At 38.1% G+C, this 19910-nt stretch overlaps 1 protein-coding gene across 3 annotated transcripts; it reads left to right on the forward strand.

Annotated features, from left to right (window-relative positions):
- Positions 1 to 1466: 1466 nt before the first annotated feature.
- LOC103697432 (protein FAR1-RELATED SEQUENCE 7-like) lies at positions 1467 to 15351 on the forward strand. Of its 3 annotated transcripts, none has more exons than XR_015973311.2 (8): positions 1467 to 2859; positions 3080 to 3157; positions 11550 to 13602; positions 13696 to 13817; positions 13910 to 13984; positions 14059 to 14118; positions 14429 to 14941; positions 15058 to 15351. XR_015973311.2 is itself a non-coding variant. In XM_039121503.3 (8 exons), exons 1-7 carry the CDS (start codon positions 1762 to 1764, stop codon positions 14540 to 14542), a joined length of 3600 nt encoding a protein of 1199 aa, XP_038977431.3. In that variant the 5' UTR covers positions 1467 to 1761; the 3' UTR covers position 14543; positions 15058 to 15351. The 3 variants fall into 3 exon arrangements, 2 of the variants coding, with proteins under 2 accessions (XP_038977431.3, XP_038977430.3); XM_039121503.3 differs by having other exon boundaries at positions 14429 to 14543; XM_039121502.3 differs by having other exon boundaries at positions 1478 to 2859; positions 14429 to 14543; positions 14942 to 15351.
- Positions 15352 to 19910: the final 4559 nt, after the last annotated feature.

Here is a 19910-nt window from a genome sequence, read left to right on the forward strand (position 1 = left end):
CTTTGTGGACCGGGAGATACAACACTCAATCAAATTCTTTCTTGAAAAAGAAATTTTCATTTTGACCGGACTGTTTTGAAGTCGAAACGGTGGAATTTTATTGAAGTTGCCTATGGCAACTTATGATAGTTACATGAGATAAAGCATCACTGTCAAGTTATTTTTGTCTTTGATGCAATTGATTGAGCAATTAACAATCTTATATAAAATTCAATTCCATATGCAAGTAAAAAACATTTTGGTGGAATTACATTTCTCCTTGGAGATGATTTCATGCAAATTCTTCCTATTATCTCAAAAAAAAGAAGAGAATACATTTTATTAGCCTTATTGTATGGATCAGAACTATGAATAGTTGCTAAGATCAGAACTATGAATAGTTGCTAAGTATTCTACCTTTGGATAAATATGATATGAATCCATGCCTTTGGGTTTAAGCATTGCCAATCTTGTAAAGTAGGTTTTAAAAATGACCGATGAATCTATAAAAAGAATCTCTTCTCTAATAACAAGTAGTTACCCGAATCCTATCATCCCTTGCCCAAATGAGTGAGGGTTCAATTTTATTCGAATTAGAGTTAGCTCTCAATCCCTTCTAATTCGGGAAAAAAAGAACCAAACTTGTAAACAAATTTTAATTCAAGCTTGTCTTCATGCTTCATTCAAGCTTGAATTAATTTCTCACTCGATTTAAATTTTTTAATGAGACTCATGTTTAGCTTGGTTTGAAAATAAATTGGAACCAAACTCAAAATAGCGCTTGGTAAATCAAGCTTGATGTCAACTTTCAAGATTGAAATTGACTTCAAATTGAGTTTAATCATATTAGGGCTGATCAAGATCGGCTGGATGAGTCAGAGATCTATATGGCTCCAATATATTTATCATGAGCTCATGAATTGGACGTGTCTAGCTACTCCTTATTGTACAAAGTAAAATGCTATATATCATCTACATCATTTCAAAATGTGTCTTAGACTTAGCTATTCAGAAACTTAGGGTAAACTTGTGACTGCAGGTTTGTTTGGATATTTATATAGAATTGGACTGAAAATTATGCAAAAATCGAGCTTGTTAATCTATCTGACTTTGCATTTCTATGAGCTAGTCTCAGCTTTTGGGTTGTAGAGAGAGAAGAAAAAATTCTCATAAATTTTTATTTTTTTAATCCATAATTTAGGTTGAAAGATGGGTGGTTGATAAGCGCTCCAACGGACAAACCCAGCAGAATTTTTGGAATATTCAAACAGTTTTTTTCTTCGAATTCGTGTCCAAACCAAGGGGTTCATGCAGATCTCGGGATATTCTTGGTGGACGTGGCAAATGGCTCATCTTCCTTCCCCCGGCCACCGAAAACTGATCACAGCACCGGTCACCCAGTCATCTCTCGACACGTACGCGAATTCACGTGCCTCGTTACGCCACCAAGATAGAACGTACTCCCGTGGGTCCCACTCCTCCGTGGCTACGTGTCGCCGCTCCACTCGCGTCCCGACACAATTCGCTTGTTCCACCGTGATCCGCTCCTCCGCCCTGAGCTCGCCCCGCCGCCCGCTCGCCCCGCCTCCCTGGCGAAGCAATCAACCGTCCCCCTCCCTCGAACTCTTGCCGCAGTTCCCCGTCGATCACGAGCCACCCTCTAGGGTTCCCCCCCAAAAAACGTTTCCTTCCCGCCCTCAAATTCTACTAGGCTTCCAAAAGCTCAGATCTTTCTCACGCTAGGGTTTCGATTCCGTTCGATTACCCTCGAATTCCACCTCCATGGTGCTGATCTCCGAGATCACGGAGGAGGCTGCGAAGAAGGATGGTGAGCCGAAGGAAGGAGATGGGGAGCTGGAAGAGGAGGAGAAGACCGAGGAGGGGCCTCCAGAAGAAAGAGCGGAAACGGAGGAGAGAGCTCAAGAGCCGGCGGGAATCGATGCAGGCGAGTTGGCCGCGCCGCCGGCTGATCCCAAGGAGGATGCCCCGCCGCCTGCCGGGAAGATGCTCTATAACGAGTACGCCCTCCGGGTGGCCTACATCATGCGGAACTACCTCTACATGCGGCAGGGAGGGGCCACAGCGGCCGCCGCCGCCGGCGGCGGCGGCGGGGCGGCGGGGGAGGAGAGGTGCCGGGCGATGATGGAGGTGTTAAGGAAGGAGAGCGGGAGGTGGGCTGTGTCGAGAGTCGTGTTGGAGCACACCCACCCGCTCGAGCCGCCGCCGGACCCCGCCGGAGCGCTCGCCGGCGGCGGGCTGATGCCGAGGTTGGACATGGAGTTCGATTCCATCTCGGCGGCGAAGGCATACTATAGTACTTACGGTGAGAAGATGGGGTTCAAGGCACAGACGGGCTCCGGGAAGCGGTCCAGGGGTAATCGGATTTTGATCATGCAGAGGTTCTTATGCTCGAAGGGGAGTTATCCTCCTTATGGAAATGCTGCCGATGGTGCTGCGAGGAAGAGAAAGCGTGGTCCTTATAAGAAGAGAGCCCAAAAAAATGCAGAAGAAGCTCAGAAAGATGGTGAAGTGGTAGAGGTAATCCAGGTTGAGAGCTCGACTGAGAAGGCAGGGGCAGTTGGTGATGAGCATGGAGGGGAGGTCCAGAGTGGTCAGCTGAAAAAAGGAGCAGTTTTCGTGGAGAAGGATATGACGCCAAAAGAACTAGCAACAGAGATCAATTCCAGAAAGGATTCAGCTGTAGCGGGCAAGGGCCAGGATGGTGGGAAGGTACCCTTGGTATCGAATCCTGCTCAATCTCGGTTGCTGAGAGAGCTTGGGATACGAGTGTCACGTTACACCCACGAGGAGAGGAGGGATATAATTCTCAAGTACATGCAGAAGAGGAGCAATAGACAAGTTGTGGATAGATCCATTAAGGTACTTTCTGAAATTTCCTACTGCCTATTGAGAACAGATGCACTGCATTAGGGGGGCGAAAAAAGTAATCTTGGTCGTATAGAATTTGGTTTAATGAATAAAGATTAGATTCTCTCTTTACAAGATCTTAGGAATGCTTATTAAATATGCAATTGAATGTAACTCTGTTTTGTCAAAATTTTGTTATTTACTTGACTAGCTCATGTATGCATTTCTACAGATTCCTTCCCGGCAAGCTTTGGCAGAAAGAAGGCAGCGAGGTGCTGGAGGGAAATTTCTTAGTAAAGAAGAGATGCAGGTAATATTTGTTCTTTTGGAAGTCTTAAATCTAGAGTGTATGCTATGCATCTGAAATTTGAGAGAAATGTTTACCATCTGCCTCTTTCTCACCTACATATCTCTTAAACCTTTCATATGATTCATGCCAAAGAGTACCTAATATAATGTTGTGCCTGCTTTGCATTTGCATGTTAGCATGCTTGTGGGTAACCCTTTTTCTTTGCAAAAATAGAAATCAAGATTGCTTTATACTGAAGAATGGTCAACTTTATTAGAATGACTATTTTGGCACATTAAATAGGTCCCAAACACTATGAAGCCTCTTGGATTTGCATGCTGTTGCTGATAATGATATTAGGCAACAGTGGTTGGTTTAAAATATATACCAAATGAAAATCTTGGAATGATAAGCCATAAACTAACACAAGGTACTTGACTGTCTATACTATCGTATACAAGTGAGGAATGACAGCTAAATTAATCAGGCATCAAATAATCATGGGCAAAGTATGGAAGTGATTTCACAAATATTAACATCTCAACTTTATGTATGACTACTAGATTAATTATTTTACTCTCATATGGTCTATTTCGTGTCATCATATTGGTCTATTCTTAAGGATCAAATGTAGATATGATGACAAAGATCTGTAGAAATACAAATGATTGACCATATTTCCATCATTATCATCATTCGATATGTAATGATAACTTCTTTTGTGTGTAAGATAAGTTATGGTTGTTTCTTTCTTCTTTGAGATCGAACTTTATAAGGTATCATAAAAGTGAGTTTAATATTCCTACTAACAGTAATACATAATTTTAAATGTGCTCAACAAAACATGATTCGCCTCTTTAAATATGTTGCTTCAATTTCCTTTAAGGCAGAATATTGCTCTGATTCTTTACAAATGATTGTAGGAATACAAAGATTTACTTTTAGCTTCTCGAGCTTAAGTTTCTTTTCATTTTAATCTTAGAAATTGCTCTGAGTTGAGTTGTATTTATAAGCTGATGTCATGAGTATCCATGTGACATTTTATTTGTCAGGTGAAAATCATGTGACAATATAAGTGACTAAGTGAGGCCTGCCATTGCTTTAAAATCTGAATTGTTCTTCGAACTGGAAAAATGACCGGGTAAGGGTCACTAGTTCAACTGTCAGATCGTTTGGAAATGAACTATGATATCATCATTACATAATAGGCGTATTAATTATTAATAAAAGTATAAGAACATATAATTAGAAGTATGTGAAAAACATTAAAAACTTCTAATTTATACTCATCACATTAATAGCAATTTTCAGTGCTTTTTGCATTCACACATGACTTAATGATAATGCATGATATCATGATATCTGCAATTGATGAAGAAATGGTTATGGAGGGCCATGTATATTTTGTGCCTGCTCATAGTGAGATTGAGCTAATTGCTGGTGCTGCTGGACGATTGCAGCTGTATAGGGCTGGGGTAAACAGCAGAGCTCTTGAAGTAATAATCATCAAAGATCTATTACTATAGGTCTCAAATAATATAGGAAAGTTCTAGTGTTGTCTTCAGAAGCTGTTGGAGACGTCTTTTTTCAGTATTACAGTATGTAACAGAGTCCGGTTGAGATATATATAGTTAAATGAAAAAGGAATTTCGTATTGTATTGCACCACGAAGAGTTTCTTGTATTTATTTTCTGCATCGTTGAAGTTTCATATGTTGATACTCATGCAATTCACACATTGTCATAAGGTGACATGCTAAGTTTGTTTACATACTGATCTTAATATGCCCACCTTCTCGTTCAAAGGACCCCTTTTTTCAAGAAGAAATTGAAGAAACCAGTAAGTCCTTCCCCTATCAATCTCTTTATGGATGCATAGTTCTCATCCATTGAATTCCCAGTCTTACATCTCTCGAAATATACCCTCACACTCTACCCTTGCACTCTTCCCAAATTGCTACTTTGCCATCATTTTAAACTTCGTTAGAGAAAACTCAATTCTCATCTTAGAGACATGTTAGGATCAAGCACTGACCATTACACCAAAAGCGACCGCTGATAGTGAAGGCGCTACTTTATTTTCTTAAACCGCACCAGCCAGCGCCTCGAGTCGGCTACTGGGCGACACCAAGCCATGGGTTCAGGGACCCCACCTGGGGTATAACCTACCTACTAACCGGCGCATCCACGCTGGCAGGCGGCAGGACTGACTCGGCTAACCCGACCTCCGCCAACGTTAACTCGGCCCCCAGGTCTCCGCCAATAATCTTCCCTTCCCAGCGCGATGTCCGGGTTTCGAACTCGAGACCTCTGGCTCTGATACCAGTTGTTAGGATCAAGCACTGACCATTACACCAAAAGCGACTGCTGATAGTGAAGGCGCTACTTTATTTCCTTAAACCGCACCAGCCAGCGCCTCGAGTCGGCTACTGAGCGACACCAAGCCATGGGTTTAGGAACCCCACCTGGGGTATAACCCACCTACTAACCGGTGCATCCACGCTGGCAAGCGGTAGGACTGACTTGGCCAATCCGACCTCCGCCAATGTTGACTCGGCCCCTCAGGCCTCCGCCAACAAGACCCTTGACCCATTGATGCTGATAATTTTGCCAAAATGCCCCAACCTAATCATCTAAGCATGACAAAATGAAGACATATTCTCTTTTTCTATGGTTATAGAGCCCAAAATGAAGCTATACCACTCTTCCCAATCATCATATTCTCATATGAGAAATAGAAGGAAAGGTGTCACGGAGTGAGGGTTGGACTCACAGTCTCTTTGATGCCTATCCAATATTCCCTTTTTCACTATCTTGGCTGGCCACCACCATGCCAAGTGAATTTCGAGGGGAAAAGAGAGGTTTGGCTTGAGGTTGGCCTCAAGATCTAAGGTGTTGAGGTGTTATGGAGAAGAGTGGCTTGTCTCAAGGTGATGTGGAGAACCGTACCTGAAAATTGGTGAGAAGTGAGGATTTGTATCAACAGAGAACTAGCTAGTTCATTGAAAATCAGAACAGTTTAACCGGTCATTGGTTAAACTGTTAGTCTGAGCAGTTCTCATAAACTATAACATTATTATAAAAAAAGTTTCAGGGGTTAATTTGCACTGCAGGCTTAGCTGATCGACAGTTCATGAGGTTCAATTAGCTAGTCCAGTTCGGTTTCTAAAACATCAAGGTCCACTTTCCTCCACATTTTTCATAATAGATTCAAAATTTATATATTAGGTTACTTGAAGTAGATTCATATTGCAAAAGGTAAGAGACAGTACCATCATTTGGGGATGAACATCATGACGCACAATTTGTACCATCCTTAAAAATTCTCTATTGAGGACTTACTAGACATGGTGATGCCGGAGCGTCTAGGGTTTGACTTGGTGATGTGTGGGTTTGAGTACCACATTGGGCACCAACTATCTATTTAGGAAATTTTAAGTTTGTAAACTTTAGGAAGTTCTGATGCTAGTGAACTTTCCTTTTGAAAATCTTTGATGTTATTGAAAAATTTTAATAGTTAGAATTATATTAGACTTGGAGAAGGCCGAACTTGGAAAAAGTTCCTAGGGTTTATATTGTACTATAAGTACCCTTGGGGGCTCCTAGGTGTCTTGGAGTAATTGAGGTACTGAATTGGTGAATTGTGGCTACCTTTCCTCTCTATTCTTTCTCTCTCTCCTCCCTTTGGGTGGATTCGTAGGGTTTGTTAGTGGGTGCATGTGAGAGTTGTATTTAGTAGCTGTCCAAGATGGTGATTCGGTCTTGGAAGAGATAGACCTACCCATCGTGCATCCTCCAGCAACTGTCCGTCTTCATCGAAAGCTAATCAGTGCATGGATTTGTTGCTGCCGTTGTTTAAGCTCCGACATCTCGTGTTGTACATGCCGGAGTACAGTTTCTACCTCACCACAATCGGTTCCATCGGCATCCTCTTCATTTCTTTTATTTTAAGGGTGCATTCAAGACCTCCCAGCATCACATATCTAGTTAGGTCAAAGCTGAGGCTCTTTTTTTTTTTTTTTGCTAAGGAGCCGAGGCTCTTTAATAGAGCCATTTTTATGATGTAAAGTAGATGGTTTAGGATTAGATGAGCTTTAAGTTTAAAATTGAATTTTGGATGTCTTTTTTTGGATTTTCCCCTTATTTTAGGTATAATCACAACTATAATTTTTCTTGAATACACAAGTCTACTGGAGATGCAAGGTCCACATAGTGACATGTTTTGACCAAATTATTTTATTTTGGAGGTCTCGTGATGTGATTGGGGGTATAAAAATGTCATATTTTTGTTTGAGGGATAGGATCAATGTTACTTGGACATGCGAGTCCGGCTTTGAAATGCCATGTTGGCACATATTCTTGAGCTGATACATGTGAAACACATGGAATACGCACCACATGCGACATTTTCAAGATTTTAGGTGTTGCGAAGAATTAGACTTTCTTGAAGGTGAGTCCAACATGGCTTCTTGCCAAATCCAATAGGCAAGAGAGAGAAGGCTGCTTCCCTATTGTTGCTTAAGGGATGAGAATGAACAAAAGAGTGTGACATCGATGCCGCCCACCTCTATTTCCCTATCGAAGGGTTCCTTCGCCGCTTGTTTTCCTTGCTATGGGGAAGGGGAACAGAGAAATGATGCGATGCAAATCCATATCCTTGTCTAGAAGGGATCTTGATGTTTCTAATGGCCAAAAGCCTATATTGCCTGCAAAGGTTTAAGGAAAAAGCCAATATATCCTTTTCATATCATAGTATTACAAATCTTTCTATTTTAAAAATAAAAAAGGTTACATATTTCCGGATGTAAAGAAATAATAGGAGGGTGGTATTTCAGCTTGTAACTTTCTATGTGATGTTTATATACATAGAAATATTAACAAAGAATCTTGATCAAAAGTTTTTGAAATATAGAAATTTAAAAGAAAATGATTTCTTCCAATCAATTAGTATTCTTATTAATATTATGTTTTAATAATCCACTTAATATTTTTATTTATAATATTATAAAGAATCTATTTAAATTTGTTTATTTATTTTTTTCTACGTATCCCCTATCTTTTCCTTTTCATCTTGCTGAGTCAGAGACTCGGGCATTAGAATGTGATTCCTGTGTCCGTGTCCATGTCCATGTAACATTGGCTAGGGTTAGGTTAGCTATACCAATGGTTTAGATCAAATTTGGGTTTCTTAAGATCAAGGTTGTCACGGGTAGCTGCCCAAGCAACTAAATGGTCTTGCCTAGGCACTTTGATGACCCAAATGCCTATGTTCCTGCTTCTTTCTAAGCCTTTAAGCAAGGCGGTTGCCTAAGTGCCTAGGTTGGTGCCCTCGTTGCCTAGGGGCTGCCTTCATCTCAGGCTGTTGATTTATTGAAAACATCGATTTTTTAATTAGCTATATCTTTAAGTAAAAAAAAAAAAATGTGCAAGAGAGAAAGAAGTTGAGTCCATTTAGTTTTAGATACTTCAGATTGCTTAATAGAAAAGTTATTACTTGTTAAATTAAAGATTTCATTATTTCATAACACAAATAGTTGGAGAAATTTATTATTTAGAACTACCCTCAACGGTTTGTGTAGCCATTAAATACTATTCCTTAGTTGAGATCTGTTGACTTTGTATACCATTCCGTTGTAATTGTAAATAAACAATCTTATCGTAGATCCATTGTGATCTTGAAAGTATCTAAAAATGGAAACAGCAACCCTAGTCGCCATCTCCATATCTGGATTACTTGTAAGCTTGGAAAAGAACAAAGGAACTACACTACGTTCTGCAGGCAGCGCGAAAGAGAGAAAATGCGATGGCAAAGGCCAATGGGTCGGTCGAGAATAGAAGAAATTCTCAATGACGAAGAGAGGCTACGCTCGCTAAGCAGCTCAGAAGAATGGTGCGCGAAGGTGCAATTGAGCGACCGTCTTGAGCTGAACTTGACATCAGGTACAATTCCCATCCTATAGCCGAAGTTGATTTTGGTTCCGATAAAGCTTCCAATTCTGTTAGTGATTAGTGATCCCGGGAACCGAGGGCAGGGTTTTACCTACTATTGGATTTGAACTAATTACTCTCGCCGTATGAAAGCGATACTCTAACCGCTGAGTCAAGTAGGTCAAGCTGAGTCAAGTTATCAATATGATATTCATTGTTATCCTTTTTGTGCACTATATTTGACTCTTTATACATGAAATACATACAATTAATAATTTTTAGGAATTATGTCACTCAGAGCCTCAAACACTTCTCTAGCTGTCTAGGCATTCTGCCTAGATGATTTGACAAGTAACAATCTTTGGTAGGATTAAGAAGTTATCATGGACTATGTATTTATGGGTAAGGCTGCCTCCAAAATTTTGAATTATTATGAAATTAATGATAAATCTGGTTTACTTCTATTTCCATCCATTTATTCTTCTTTATTTTGTCTCCCTACTGAGCTTGAGGAACCCTTTGTTTGTTCCATTTTGTTGGTATAATTGCCACTTGAACATTCTAATGTTTCTCCTTGCTGATTTTCAGGAACAAAGATCAGAAATTAGTTCAAAACTTTCAATCCAACATAGAACTCACATCTTATCTTAAATTAGATCTAGCCTGTAATGGAGTTGATCTTTGATTCAGTTTACATTATATTGGGTTCCATTCCAGCTTTACCCCATCATGATGATGCATATGTGCATCTTCTATTTAGTCATATGATGACCAAAAGAAAGTTTCTTTTCATTGTCATCTCCACTTCTTCCAACTCTTCCTTTGAAAGAGTAGGGTTAAAAAATAACACTAGCTAAGTGTAAGTGTATCTATCACTCTATATTAACAGTTGAAATATCTATTACTCTACATTAACAGTTGAAAAAAATTAATCATATAAGGTGGTCACAGCCATTGATGCCTCCTTTCATGTGCATCACATTGTCCATGACCTAATGTAAATATAACCCAAACCCTGGAGTGCTTCTTTTTCTGTCTTTACATCTCTACAGCGCTCACAGTTGTTCTCAATCAATTGTCATGGCTCTATCCATCTTACTGTTTCCCATAACCGTGATACCTTGCCTATCCCTCTTTTTGGCCAATGTTAGGTGGGATCATAGATCCATCAAATACTTCATTTCTACTATTTTAATGAGAGGCGCCCATGTGATTGAACTTTTTTGTTTGTAGCTGATTTCCTTTCTGCAGCCTAACTTTTATAGCTGATTTGCCATCTATAGGCGGACATCTAGAGTCTCAATGCCACTGGGAAGAGGAAAAAAGAAAGCTATACATGTGCAAGTTTTTCCCCCTCTCACTGTACCATAAGTTATGCTCCCATGTCTCCTCTTTTCCTTCTTAATCACGTACATCACATGTTGGTTCTACTCTTATATATTGCTACATGCATCACATGTGCTGGGTTCTAGTTAATACTAAAGTGTCTTTCTTATTCAGTTCCATATCTTTATGGGCCTCTAAATAGGACCATTACCCTGTCATTTTCCTACTGTATTCATGAATATAGTTCTTTTACCTTGTTCTTATATTTATTTACTTGTACATGCTTATGTTTAGGGATAAAGCTCGTGGCTCTTAATTACAAGGCTGAAGTTTCTAGCCTTCCTCTAGACTCTAGCATGCTATTTCTCCAAATAGTTGGGATAAGGTTTGGTAGTTACGGTTATGGTTATATTTAATTTCTTGCACTTTAGCTTCTACACAGCTTGAATGGGAAGAAATGGGTCTGTTCTGGGACTCCCCTTTTTTTTATTGGTTAATCATCATATTCTCACCATGCATATTAATTAGCTTGTGTTTAACTATCAATTTTCTGCTAACTTGTAATTGTAAATAAATGAAGACAAGTTTGATTTGGGCAAACTTGGCCATTCCATTCAGTTGCTGGAGAAAATACACCCTAATAATCTGAATGTGTATCATGAGATGAATCTGGCCAACATCTTCAGATGAACCTTCTGCCTTTTTCTTTTTCTTGGATAAATGCAAGATGGTACACTCAAGATCTGCAACTCCGCCTGTATTGACTTTGCCTGTATACCATAGATAGAGGAATGGCCTTATGGTTAGCTAGTGCATCCTGTAGAGTAACTCTTTATGGTACATTGTTATTTTTCTAAAGTCTGCTGTGTATGCCATGTTTTACTGTATTTTTATTTCATCCATGTGATTGTCTTTGATGTACTGTTGTGGAGCTTGATTGTACTGGAAAAATAATTGATACTTTGACTAGTACATCAGTTTAATAAATTGTTAAGTGTGTGTTGCATTTTAGAGGTTCCTAAATAGTTGTTTTAGATGTATCAGCAGTGGGATTTTCTGCGTCAGTCATCTTATTAATGCTTCTTAATATTTCATTCATATAATGCTTTTTATTTGTGAACTCTTTATGTTTTTTCCCTAAACCTGATGAGTTGTTTTAGACCTTGAATAGACAGGAGGAACGGGCAGAAGAAGAACCAGAATTGCCTGAAGAAGTAGTTGCAAATGCTGGAGGAGTGCCAATAGTTGGTATGGTGTTTGAAAATGAAGATAAAGCTTATGAGTATTATGTCAAGTATGCTGGAAGTGTAGGTTTCAGCGTCCGTAAAGGTTGGTGGGATAGATCTGCCAGAAATTTGACTAGATCAAGGGTGTATGTATGTTCAAGAGAGGGATTTCGCCCAAAGAATGAGGCAAAGAGACCTAGACCAGAAACAAGAACTGGTTGCCTTGCACGGATGGCTATCAAAATCACATTGAGCGGTAAATATCGTGTGACTGAATTTGTGTCTGACCATAACCATCAGCTTGCAGCCCCATTAGATATTCAGATGTTAAAATCTCAGAAGCTGTTAACAAAGGTTCAACCTATAGGTTGCCAAAAGGCTAGTCTAATTCCTGCTGGATATAAAAATTATGTGCGAGCGAAGCGTGCAAAGGACATGCAGGTGGGAGATGCAGGAGCCTTGTTGGAATACTTACAGAAGATGAAAGGTGATAATCCTTCTTTCTATTATGCCATTCAAGTTGATGAATATGATCAAATGACAAATGTCTTTTGGGCAGATGCAAAGTCCATGATAGATTATCATTATTTTGGTGATGTGGTTTGTTTTGACACAAGCTATAGAGCAAATGATTATGGTAGGCCATTTGCTCTATTCATTGGCATTAATCATCATAAGCAAACTGTTATCTTTGGTGCAGCATTCCTGCATGATGAAACTGTGGGATCTTTTAAATGGTTGTTTGAGACATTCAAAACTGCAATGAGTGGAAAACAACCAAAAACAATATTGACCGATCGATGTGCAGCTATAAGCGATGCAATAGCTGCTGTGTGTCCAGGTACAATGCATCATTTTTGTGTGTGGCAAATATACCAAAATGCTGTCAAGCACTTGGCCCGTGTATTTGAAGGTTCTGAAACTTTTGTGCATGATTTCAGCCGATGTATTTATGATTTTGAGGATGAGGAAGAGTTCCTTGCAGCATGGAACTCCATGCTAGAGAAATACAATCTCAAAGATAATGAATGGTTGACTAAACTATATGAGGAAAGGCAGACATGGGCTTTGGCATATAGCCAGCATGTATTCTGCGCAGACATAAAAAGCACACTACGAGAGGACACTTTAAGTACAGTTCTAAAGGAATATTTATACTCAGAAAAAGATCTATCACAATTCTTTAAACTATATGAGATGTTAGTAGAGGAGCGACGATATGCAGAAGTGCAAGCTGATTATCATGCAAATCAAGGTACTCCTAGAATACCTCCTTTGAGGTTGTTGTGGCAGGCTGCAAATGAATATACACCTGCAGTGTTTGAAATGTTCAGAAGGGAGTTTGAATTGTTCATGGATTGCATGGTTTACAGTTGTGGTGAGGTTGGAACATTGTCTGATTATGAGGCTACTGTCAAGGATAAAACTAAAGAGCACTTTCTTAGGTTTGACTCATCAGATGGTTCTGTCATATGTAGCTGCAGAAAGTTCGAGTCTGTTGGGATTCAGTGTTGTCATGCACTGAAAGTACTTGATTTTAAAAATATTAAAGAGCTTCCACCACAATATATTTTAAAGAGGTGGAAAAAGGATGCTAAAGCTGCAAGCATCAAAGGGAGTCATGGTTTTATGCTTGATGGTGACCCTAGAACATCTCAACTAAATCGTTATAGCTCTCTTTGCCGGATATTATATAAAATTGCAGCAAGGGCTGCAGGGAACGAGGACACATTTACATTAATGGTTAACCAATCAGATCAGCTTCTTGAACAAGTTGAGCAAATTTTGCAAGCGAGGCTTCTTGAAAAACCATCCCTTGATAATGCCCCAAGGGTTCAACATAATAATCTTATTGAGAGTGGAGATGTCCATCATGATAGAAACAATGAAACCCAAAAGGTTAGTGGGAGAAAGAGGAATAATGGAGGTGTACGCCGCAGACATCAAAGTGAGCAGGAGATGAGCAAAAGGCAAAAAATCAGGAAAGGTTTGTGTATATCTTGCAAAGTTTTATATGTTCATCCCTTTTTTACAAGTTCATGTAGGCTTTTAAGTTGGCTTATAAAATGATTGGTCATAGGACAACCTGAGGAGGCGGAAGTTGCACCAAGGGACAATGAACCACATGTAGTACCAAACACGATTCCCTCTCAACCAAGAAATCCTTCTAATCAGTTCCTTGCACCAAATCATTTTATGCAGGTGAATTTTGGTTTGCTTGGATAAATGGGACTTTAACATTATACTTTACATTGTATTAAATGTTTAAGTACTCTATGTATTCTGGGTCATAGGGTCCTTATGTAACTGCTCATCAATTTGGACTTGGCACAACCCAAGGTTTTCATCCCTTGACCCAATTTGGTCAGGTTAGTGTAGATTGAACTATGTATCGGACATTTTTTTTTATCATTGGATTTTAATGTATTTATATATAATGCAGGATTCTCCAGCTTCTGCTTTACAGCAGCAACCATTCCATGGCAGTGCCCACTTGACTCAGGTCATTACGTTCTTGACATAATATCCTTGTTTCATTAACTTGTGTTTAGTAAAATTGCTCTATTGCACTGTACCTTTGCTTGAGAGGTGTCGCCACCTCCCTGTTTGCATGCTCTTTCTCCATTCCCTTTTTCTTTATTTTCAGTTGTGCCCATTTTCTTTGTGAATGCCTGTGTTCTCTTACATGATTTGAAGAGTAACTACTTGGTCAGGCAGTGTCACCAGGCAGTGGTCAACCTTTAGGTTTATTGTATCAGTTTCAAATATCTTGACTATACTAACCTGGATAATCTTTTGAGAATGTGTTGCAGGGTTACTCGGCTCCTGATATACATGCCCTACAATTTGTCGGGAGCAATCCCCAGCTCGACCGCCAGGGTGGTGATCAAGGGCACTGTGCTATTCCAGTGTGGGATTTTCTATGATGTATGTTTCACTATTCGATATTTCAATAATCCTTGTCCATTTTTTTTTGTTCTTTGGCCCATTGTTTCTTTTGATCAACTGGATTAATTTAAGAACCATCTGTCCGTAATGTTATGGACAGTAAATAATAGCTATTAAAAACATAGTTTGCTTGTGGAGGAGGCAGAGATTTTTTTTTTTAAAAAAAAAGCTAGCATAAGTGTAAACATGAAGCCTAATTCTGACTAATTCATATCAGTGTGTGAATCCTTATTGGGCAATCATTCGATTAAGTGTACATCTGATGGTATTGACAGGTCTATTACCAAAACACTAGCACAATCTCCATCCATGGTAACTTATACAGAGATTTTCTAAGGATGTTTAATGAAGTATGCTTGCTTCTCTTATATTGACAGGTCTCTTTCAATCCTCAAAATCTTGGTTGGAGGTCTATTGTAGCATGGAAGGAAAAGATTTTCTTGTTTCGATGTCTGTAATTTATCTTGTCACATCTTCCACCTGACGCATGCAGGTGAAATTCTGTACAGCAAACTTCAGATGTGAGAGGTGCATAATCAGCAAGTACTAGGTATATTTGGAGCCAAAAACTGAAAATCAAAAGATACAGAAATCAGGGCATACAGATCAGTAGGTACCCTCCAGAGTTGTAAGGCTCTGATTTCCCTTTTCTGCTCGTTAGCCTTTTCCCTTGTATTTTGTATACTAAAGATAAACTTTGTTGTTAATTCTCCTTGTAGTCAGCAACTTGTATTTATTTCCATGACAAATAAATCACAACTCATATACCTTGAGATGTTCATCTTCACCGACGGATCACTCATGGAGGCTGCGTGATGGTCTATATTGTTCATTCATTTGGAAAAAGTTCATTTTGGTGATTTTTTGTAATATGTTGCTTTTGCATGTGCTTAACTAGAACTACAAGCACCTATTTTTTTGTTCCTTGGGATCTAATTTTCACCTTTCAAGTTCTCTTAAAGGTTGCCCTGGGCAATAAAATGTTACCTAATGTTTTAAATTCCGGCGAACCTGGTTGTCCCATCTCATCACTATGAGAAAATGGGATCAGGATAGGGGTGGGATTTTGAAACTCATTTATGTGAGGAAAGAAAAGAAGAAAAAGAAGAAAGAGAGAAAGCAAGAAAATAAGAAAAAGGATATAAAAGAAGAGAAAGAATAAGAAAAAAAAGAAAGAAAGGAAGGAAGGAAGAAATGAAATAAGGAAGAAGGAAGGGAAGAAAGAAAGATAAAAGAGGAAAGAAAGAAGAAAGGGAAAAAAGGAAAAAGAAAGTATATATGAAGGAAGAAGAAAAAGGAAAGAAAGAATGGAAAGAAGGAAGAAGAAAAAGAAAGAAGAAAACAGAGAAAGAAAGAAGAAAGGAAAATAGAGGGTATCTAGTGGGGCATTCCACCCTTGGCCACATGGACCGGGTTGGTAGTGGCATGTTCTATTCCACATTTTGTTCCATAAAGATACACATTCGGATGGCCATATTTTCTCCATTTGATTCTAATAATACAACTTGATACACATTATCTATGTATTTGCTTTTGGAGATCAGATTTTGCATTCCAAGTTTTTCTTTTTTTCCTCTTTTTTTAAAGGATAACCTTTGCAACGAAATGCTAGCTAGGCACAAGATCATGGAAGGAGGATGTGATTATGCGGGACTAAAGATTGGCATTTGATATGCTTGTGCAAGGAAGGAAGGGTGATAATGTTTTTTCTCGTTTCGATTAACAATATTTGTAAGTAATCATGAAATTGGATGGATATTTTCAACTAGGGTGCCACCATACTTCTTTCTTATAGCTAGTGGAGGGTATTTTTTACTATATTAAAAGAGCTCCTTAAGGTCATTGGATTTGCCAAGTTTGTCCATACAAGAAAAAAACTGTTTCTTAAGATTCTATGATAAAGTTGCAATGATGTATATTCCTCTAATCAATTAAAAGTTTTGCAAACATCTAAAAATAAGCCGGTTTACATGGTCTCCTTCTCTCTCTTTTTTTTAGACATCACTATACATACATACCATCATTCTAATCTCTCACTTTCTCTTGCTCTATCTATCTATCATATGTATAATATTTTTTCAAAAAATATTATCTCTGTAACTTGCCAAATGGGCTATAAATTATTAACAAAATATTTTTTATTTTAAGCATGATATGTATGGTGTATTTTTAAGTCATATATATATATATTGTTGATACTTTCCTTATCAGTTTAGCATTTGCTCCTGATTGATCTTTTAGACTATAATAAACATGATGCATGTGAAGAGAAGCTCAATGGGCATTATTGTTTGAATATATGGAGCCATCTCATTCACAAGTTTTTAACCTAGAGAGTAACACGAGAATTCCAATGGAAATAAAAAGATCTCTATAAGACAAAATGAAAATAAAAAATCCCAATAAGACAAGATATAACGTAAAGTTTTTGAGTGCTTGTCCATGTAGTTGGACTCTCATGTATTTCTATAATGTATATTGTAGATTTATATGTTGGTTGGGAGTTTTAAATACTTGAGAAGAGCAATTATCACACTTAAAAGTTGAAACATCTCTTGCTATTAATTTAAAACAAATTTTTAATTAGATATTCAACTAAATAGTGGTATAATCACCCGTTTGTAATGACCGAAGTCCTCACCCATAAAGCTAGCCAAAAGTTGTAATTTGGGGTCCTTATCCTTGCTTATGTGCCTAATATCTTCCTAATATATAATTAATGTGGAACTAAAAACATCCTTGCATGGTTTCTCACGTATTTCACTTGTTTAATTTCTAGAGTCTTCGTCGGGATAAAGGTTCAGTCTCAAGCATAATTTCAAACACCATGATTTGTTCATGGTTAACCTCAAAAGAATCCATGATTGCTACATCCCCTACTCATACACAAGCCATAGGCTGAGTTTGCTTTGATATTATTTGTAACGACTCAAAATCTCTCAAAAAGTAGCTAGAAACAAAATTTGTAATCTTGATATCGGACCCGTACTAGTATCATATTGATATAGCATTGGTATGCTCAGTATAGGGATTGATTTAGCATATTGATACTCATATACCTCCTTATAGAGTTTTTATTTGGTACTGATAGGGTACAATGTGCTCAGAACAGAATGGTATGCTTCCCTAAAGGCATTCCAACTTTTCTAGTCTCTTATTATCTTTTTGGCTGGTCTAATTCCACACTTGCGGTTGAGTTGTTTACATTCTTCCTTGCTTCTTTCTTAATTTTGGGAAAGCTTGTGCAAGTTTGTCATGTAGAATAGGGTTGTGGATTGTTATTTCTTACAAGAAGGCTAACATGGATGTTGAGTATGTCTTGAGTTTACAAGTTCAATAGAGGCAAAAAGGGATCTTTTTCCTAGAGCAGAGAGATCGAAGCAAGTGGAAAGGGATTCTGCTAGTAGGAGTAAATCCAGATCAGAGTCGACACAAAAGTATCCATTATTTTCATTGTCACAATGAAGGGCATATTCAAAGACTTTGTTTAAAGAGAAAAGAAAAGGGTGAAAAGAAAATGACTATCTCTAAAGCTAATATTAGTGCGGCATAGAAAAATTTCAATAATGTTGGTAATGAGGCTCGTTAGTTAATGTTATTAAGTTTGGAAGAGAATGACTTCTTGATTTTGGCTGTTCTTTTCATATGACTCCTAACAAAGATTGGTTTTCTACAAATTAGACTAGGAAAAAAAAAGGTTCTAGTGGGAGACAATAAATACGTTTGGTTGTTGGTACTGGAACAACACGAATTGTGAGACCTTAAAAGCTTGGCATATTCTAGAATTAAAAAAGAATCCAATTTTTTTAGGTACTTTGATTCTCAAGGCTACAAGTATACTGGTGAGAATAGTCTATAAAAGTCACTAAGGGAGCCCTTGTAGTGATGAAAAGAAAGTTGGTGAATGGCTTGGATCACTTACTAGGTAAAACAATACTTGGTATTGCAGTGATTTCTTTATCATCAAAGTTGTTAGGTACGAATGCTACTCAAGTATGGCATATGCTATTAAGGCATATGAGTGATAGAGGGATGATGATTCCATCTAAGGGAGGCTTGTTTGATGGTGTAAAGATAGAAAAATTGGAAGAATAGTATGCATCCGACAAGCAGTGTTGGGTAAACTTCAGTACTGATATTTATAGTATCAAGGGTATATTGGATTACATCCATTCAGACCTCTGAAATTTCTCTCTAGTTGCATCAATGAGTGGACATTATTATTTTCTGACTTTTATTGATGACTATTTTAGAAAGGTCAGGTTACGTTTTCAAAAATATAAGGATGAAGAAATTATCAAATTCAAATAGTGGAAAGCTTTGGCTGAGAAGTAGATCAAAAAGAAGATCAAAATGCTACGAACTGATTATGGCTTAGAGTACCATTCAAGTGAATTTGACAAGTTTTACAAGAATAAAGATATGGTGAGATATCACATTGTATAAGGAATATTGAAATAGAATAGAGTTGTAAAATAGATAAATTGGATACGTATGGAGAGAACTCACTGTATGCTCTCAAATGCTAAACTCGACAAAATCTCATGGGCTCAAGCAGTTAATATAGCATAGTACCTGATAAATTAGTCTCTATCAATTACAATGGAGAGTAAGATTCCACTTGAGGAATTTCTCGATTACTCTATTAATTATTCCGGGTTGAGAATAATTAGTTTCCCTGTATACATTCATGTGAATGATAGTAAGCCTGAATCGAGGGTAAGAAAATGCATACTCTTAGGTTATGCAAATGAGGTGAAGGGATATAGATTGTGGTGTATAGATCAGGTCACCAAAATTTTTATAAAAGTAGATGTTACTTTTGGTGACTATTTTATATTAAACCAGAAGAAACAATCTGTTGATAATGCAGGTATAGAACATGGTATGAGCAGATAGGTGGAGCTTGATGTTGAAGCTTCAGGAAGAGTGTCAGAAAACTCTCCAATTTGGCATAATAGGACAAAGATGTAGGATTCTATATAAGATAACTTGCCACAATAATGCCAACTGTACAATATGGCTACTTGTAGGGAAAAAAGGTAGATTAGACCATTTTTACGAATGCAAAATATAGTTGCTTATGCTCTTGCAGCAGTTGAAGTGTTGATAATGCAGGTATAGAACATGGTATGAGCAGATAGGTGGAGCTTGATGTTGAAGCTTCAGGAAGAGTGTCAGAAAACTCTCCAATTTGGCATAATAGGACAAAGATGTAAGATTCTATATAAGATAACTTGCCACAATAATGCCAACTGTACAATATAGCTACTTGTAGGGAAAAAAGGTGGATTAGACCATTTTTACGTATGCAAATATAGTTGCTTATGCTCTTGCAGCAGTTGA

The sequence above is a fragment of the Phoenix dactylifera genome, chromosome 14 (genome assembly GCF_051530095.1).
Source record: "Phoenix dactylifera cultivar Ajwa chromosome 14, Ajwa_hap1_PhDact_Kaust_v1.1, whole genome shotgun sequence".
NCBI lineage: Eukaryota > Viridiplantae > Streptophyta > Magnoliopsida > Arecales > Arecaceae > Phoenix > Phoenix dactylifera.

Bases quoted from the DNA above. Each gene is read 5' to 3' on its own strand.
- LOC103697432 (XM_039121503.3), top strand. From the start codon at position 1,762: ATGGTGCTGATCTCCGAGATCACGGAGGAGGCTGCGAAGAAGGATGGT. The intron at 2,860-3,079 runs GTACTTTCTGAA...GCATTTCTACAG, and splicing joins TTGTGGATAGATCCATTAAG to ATTCCTTCCCGGCAAGCTTT. The intron at 13,603-13,695 runs GTTTGTGTATAT...GATTGGTCATAG, and splicing joins AAGGCAAAAAATCAGGAAAG to GACAACCTGAGGAGGCGGAA.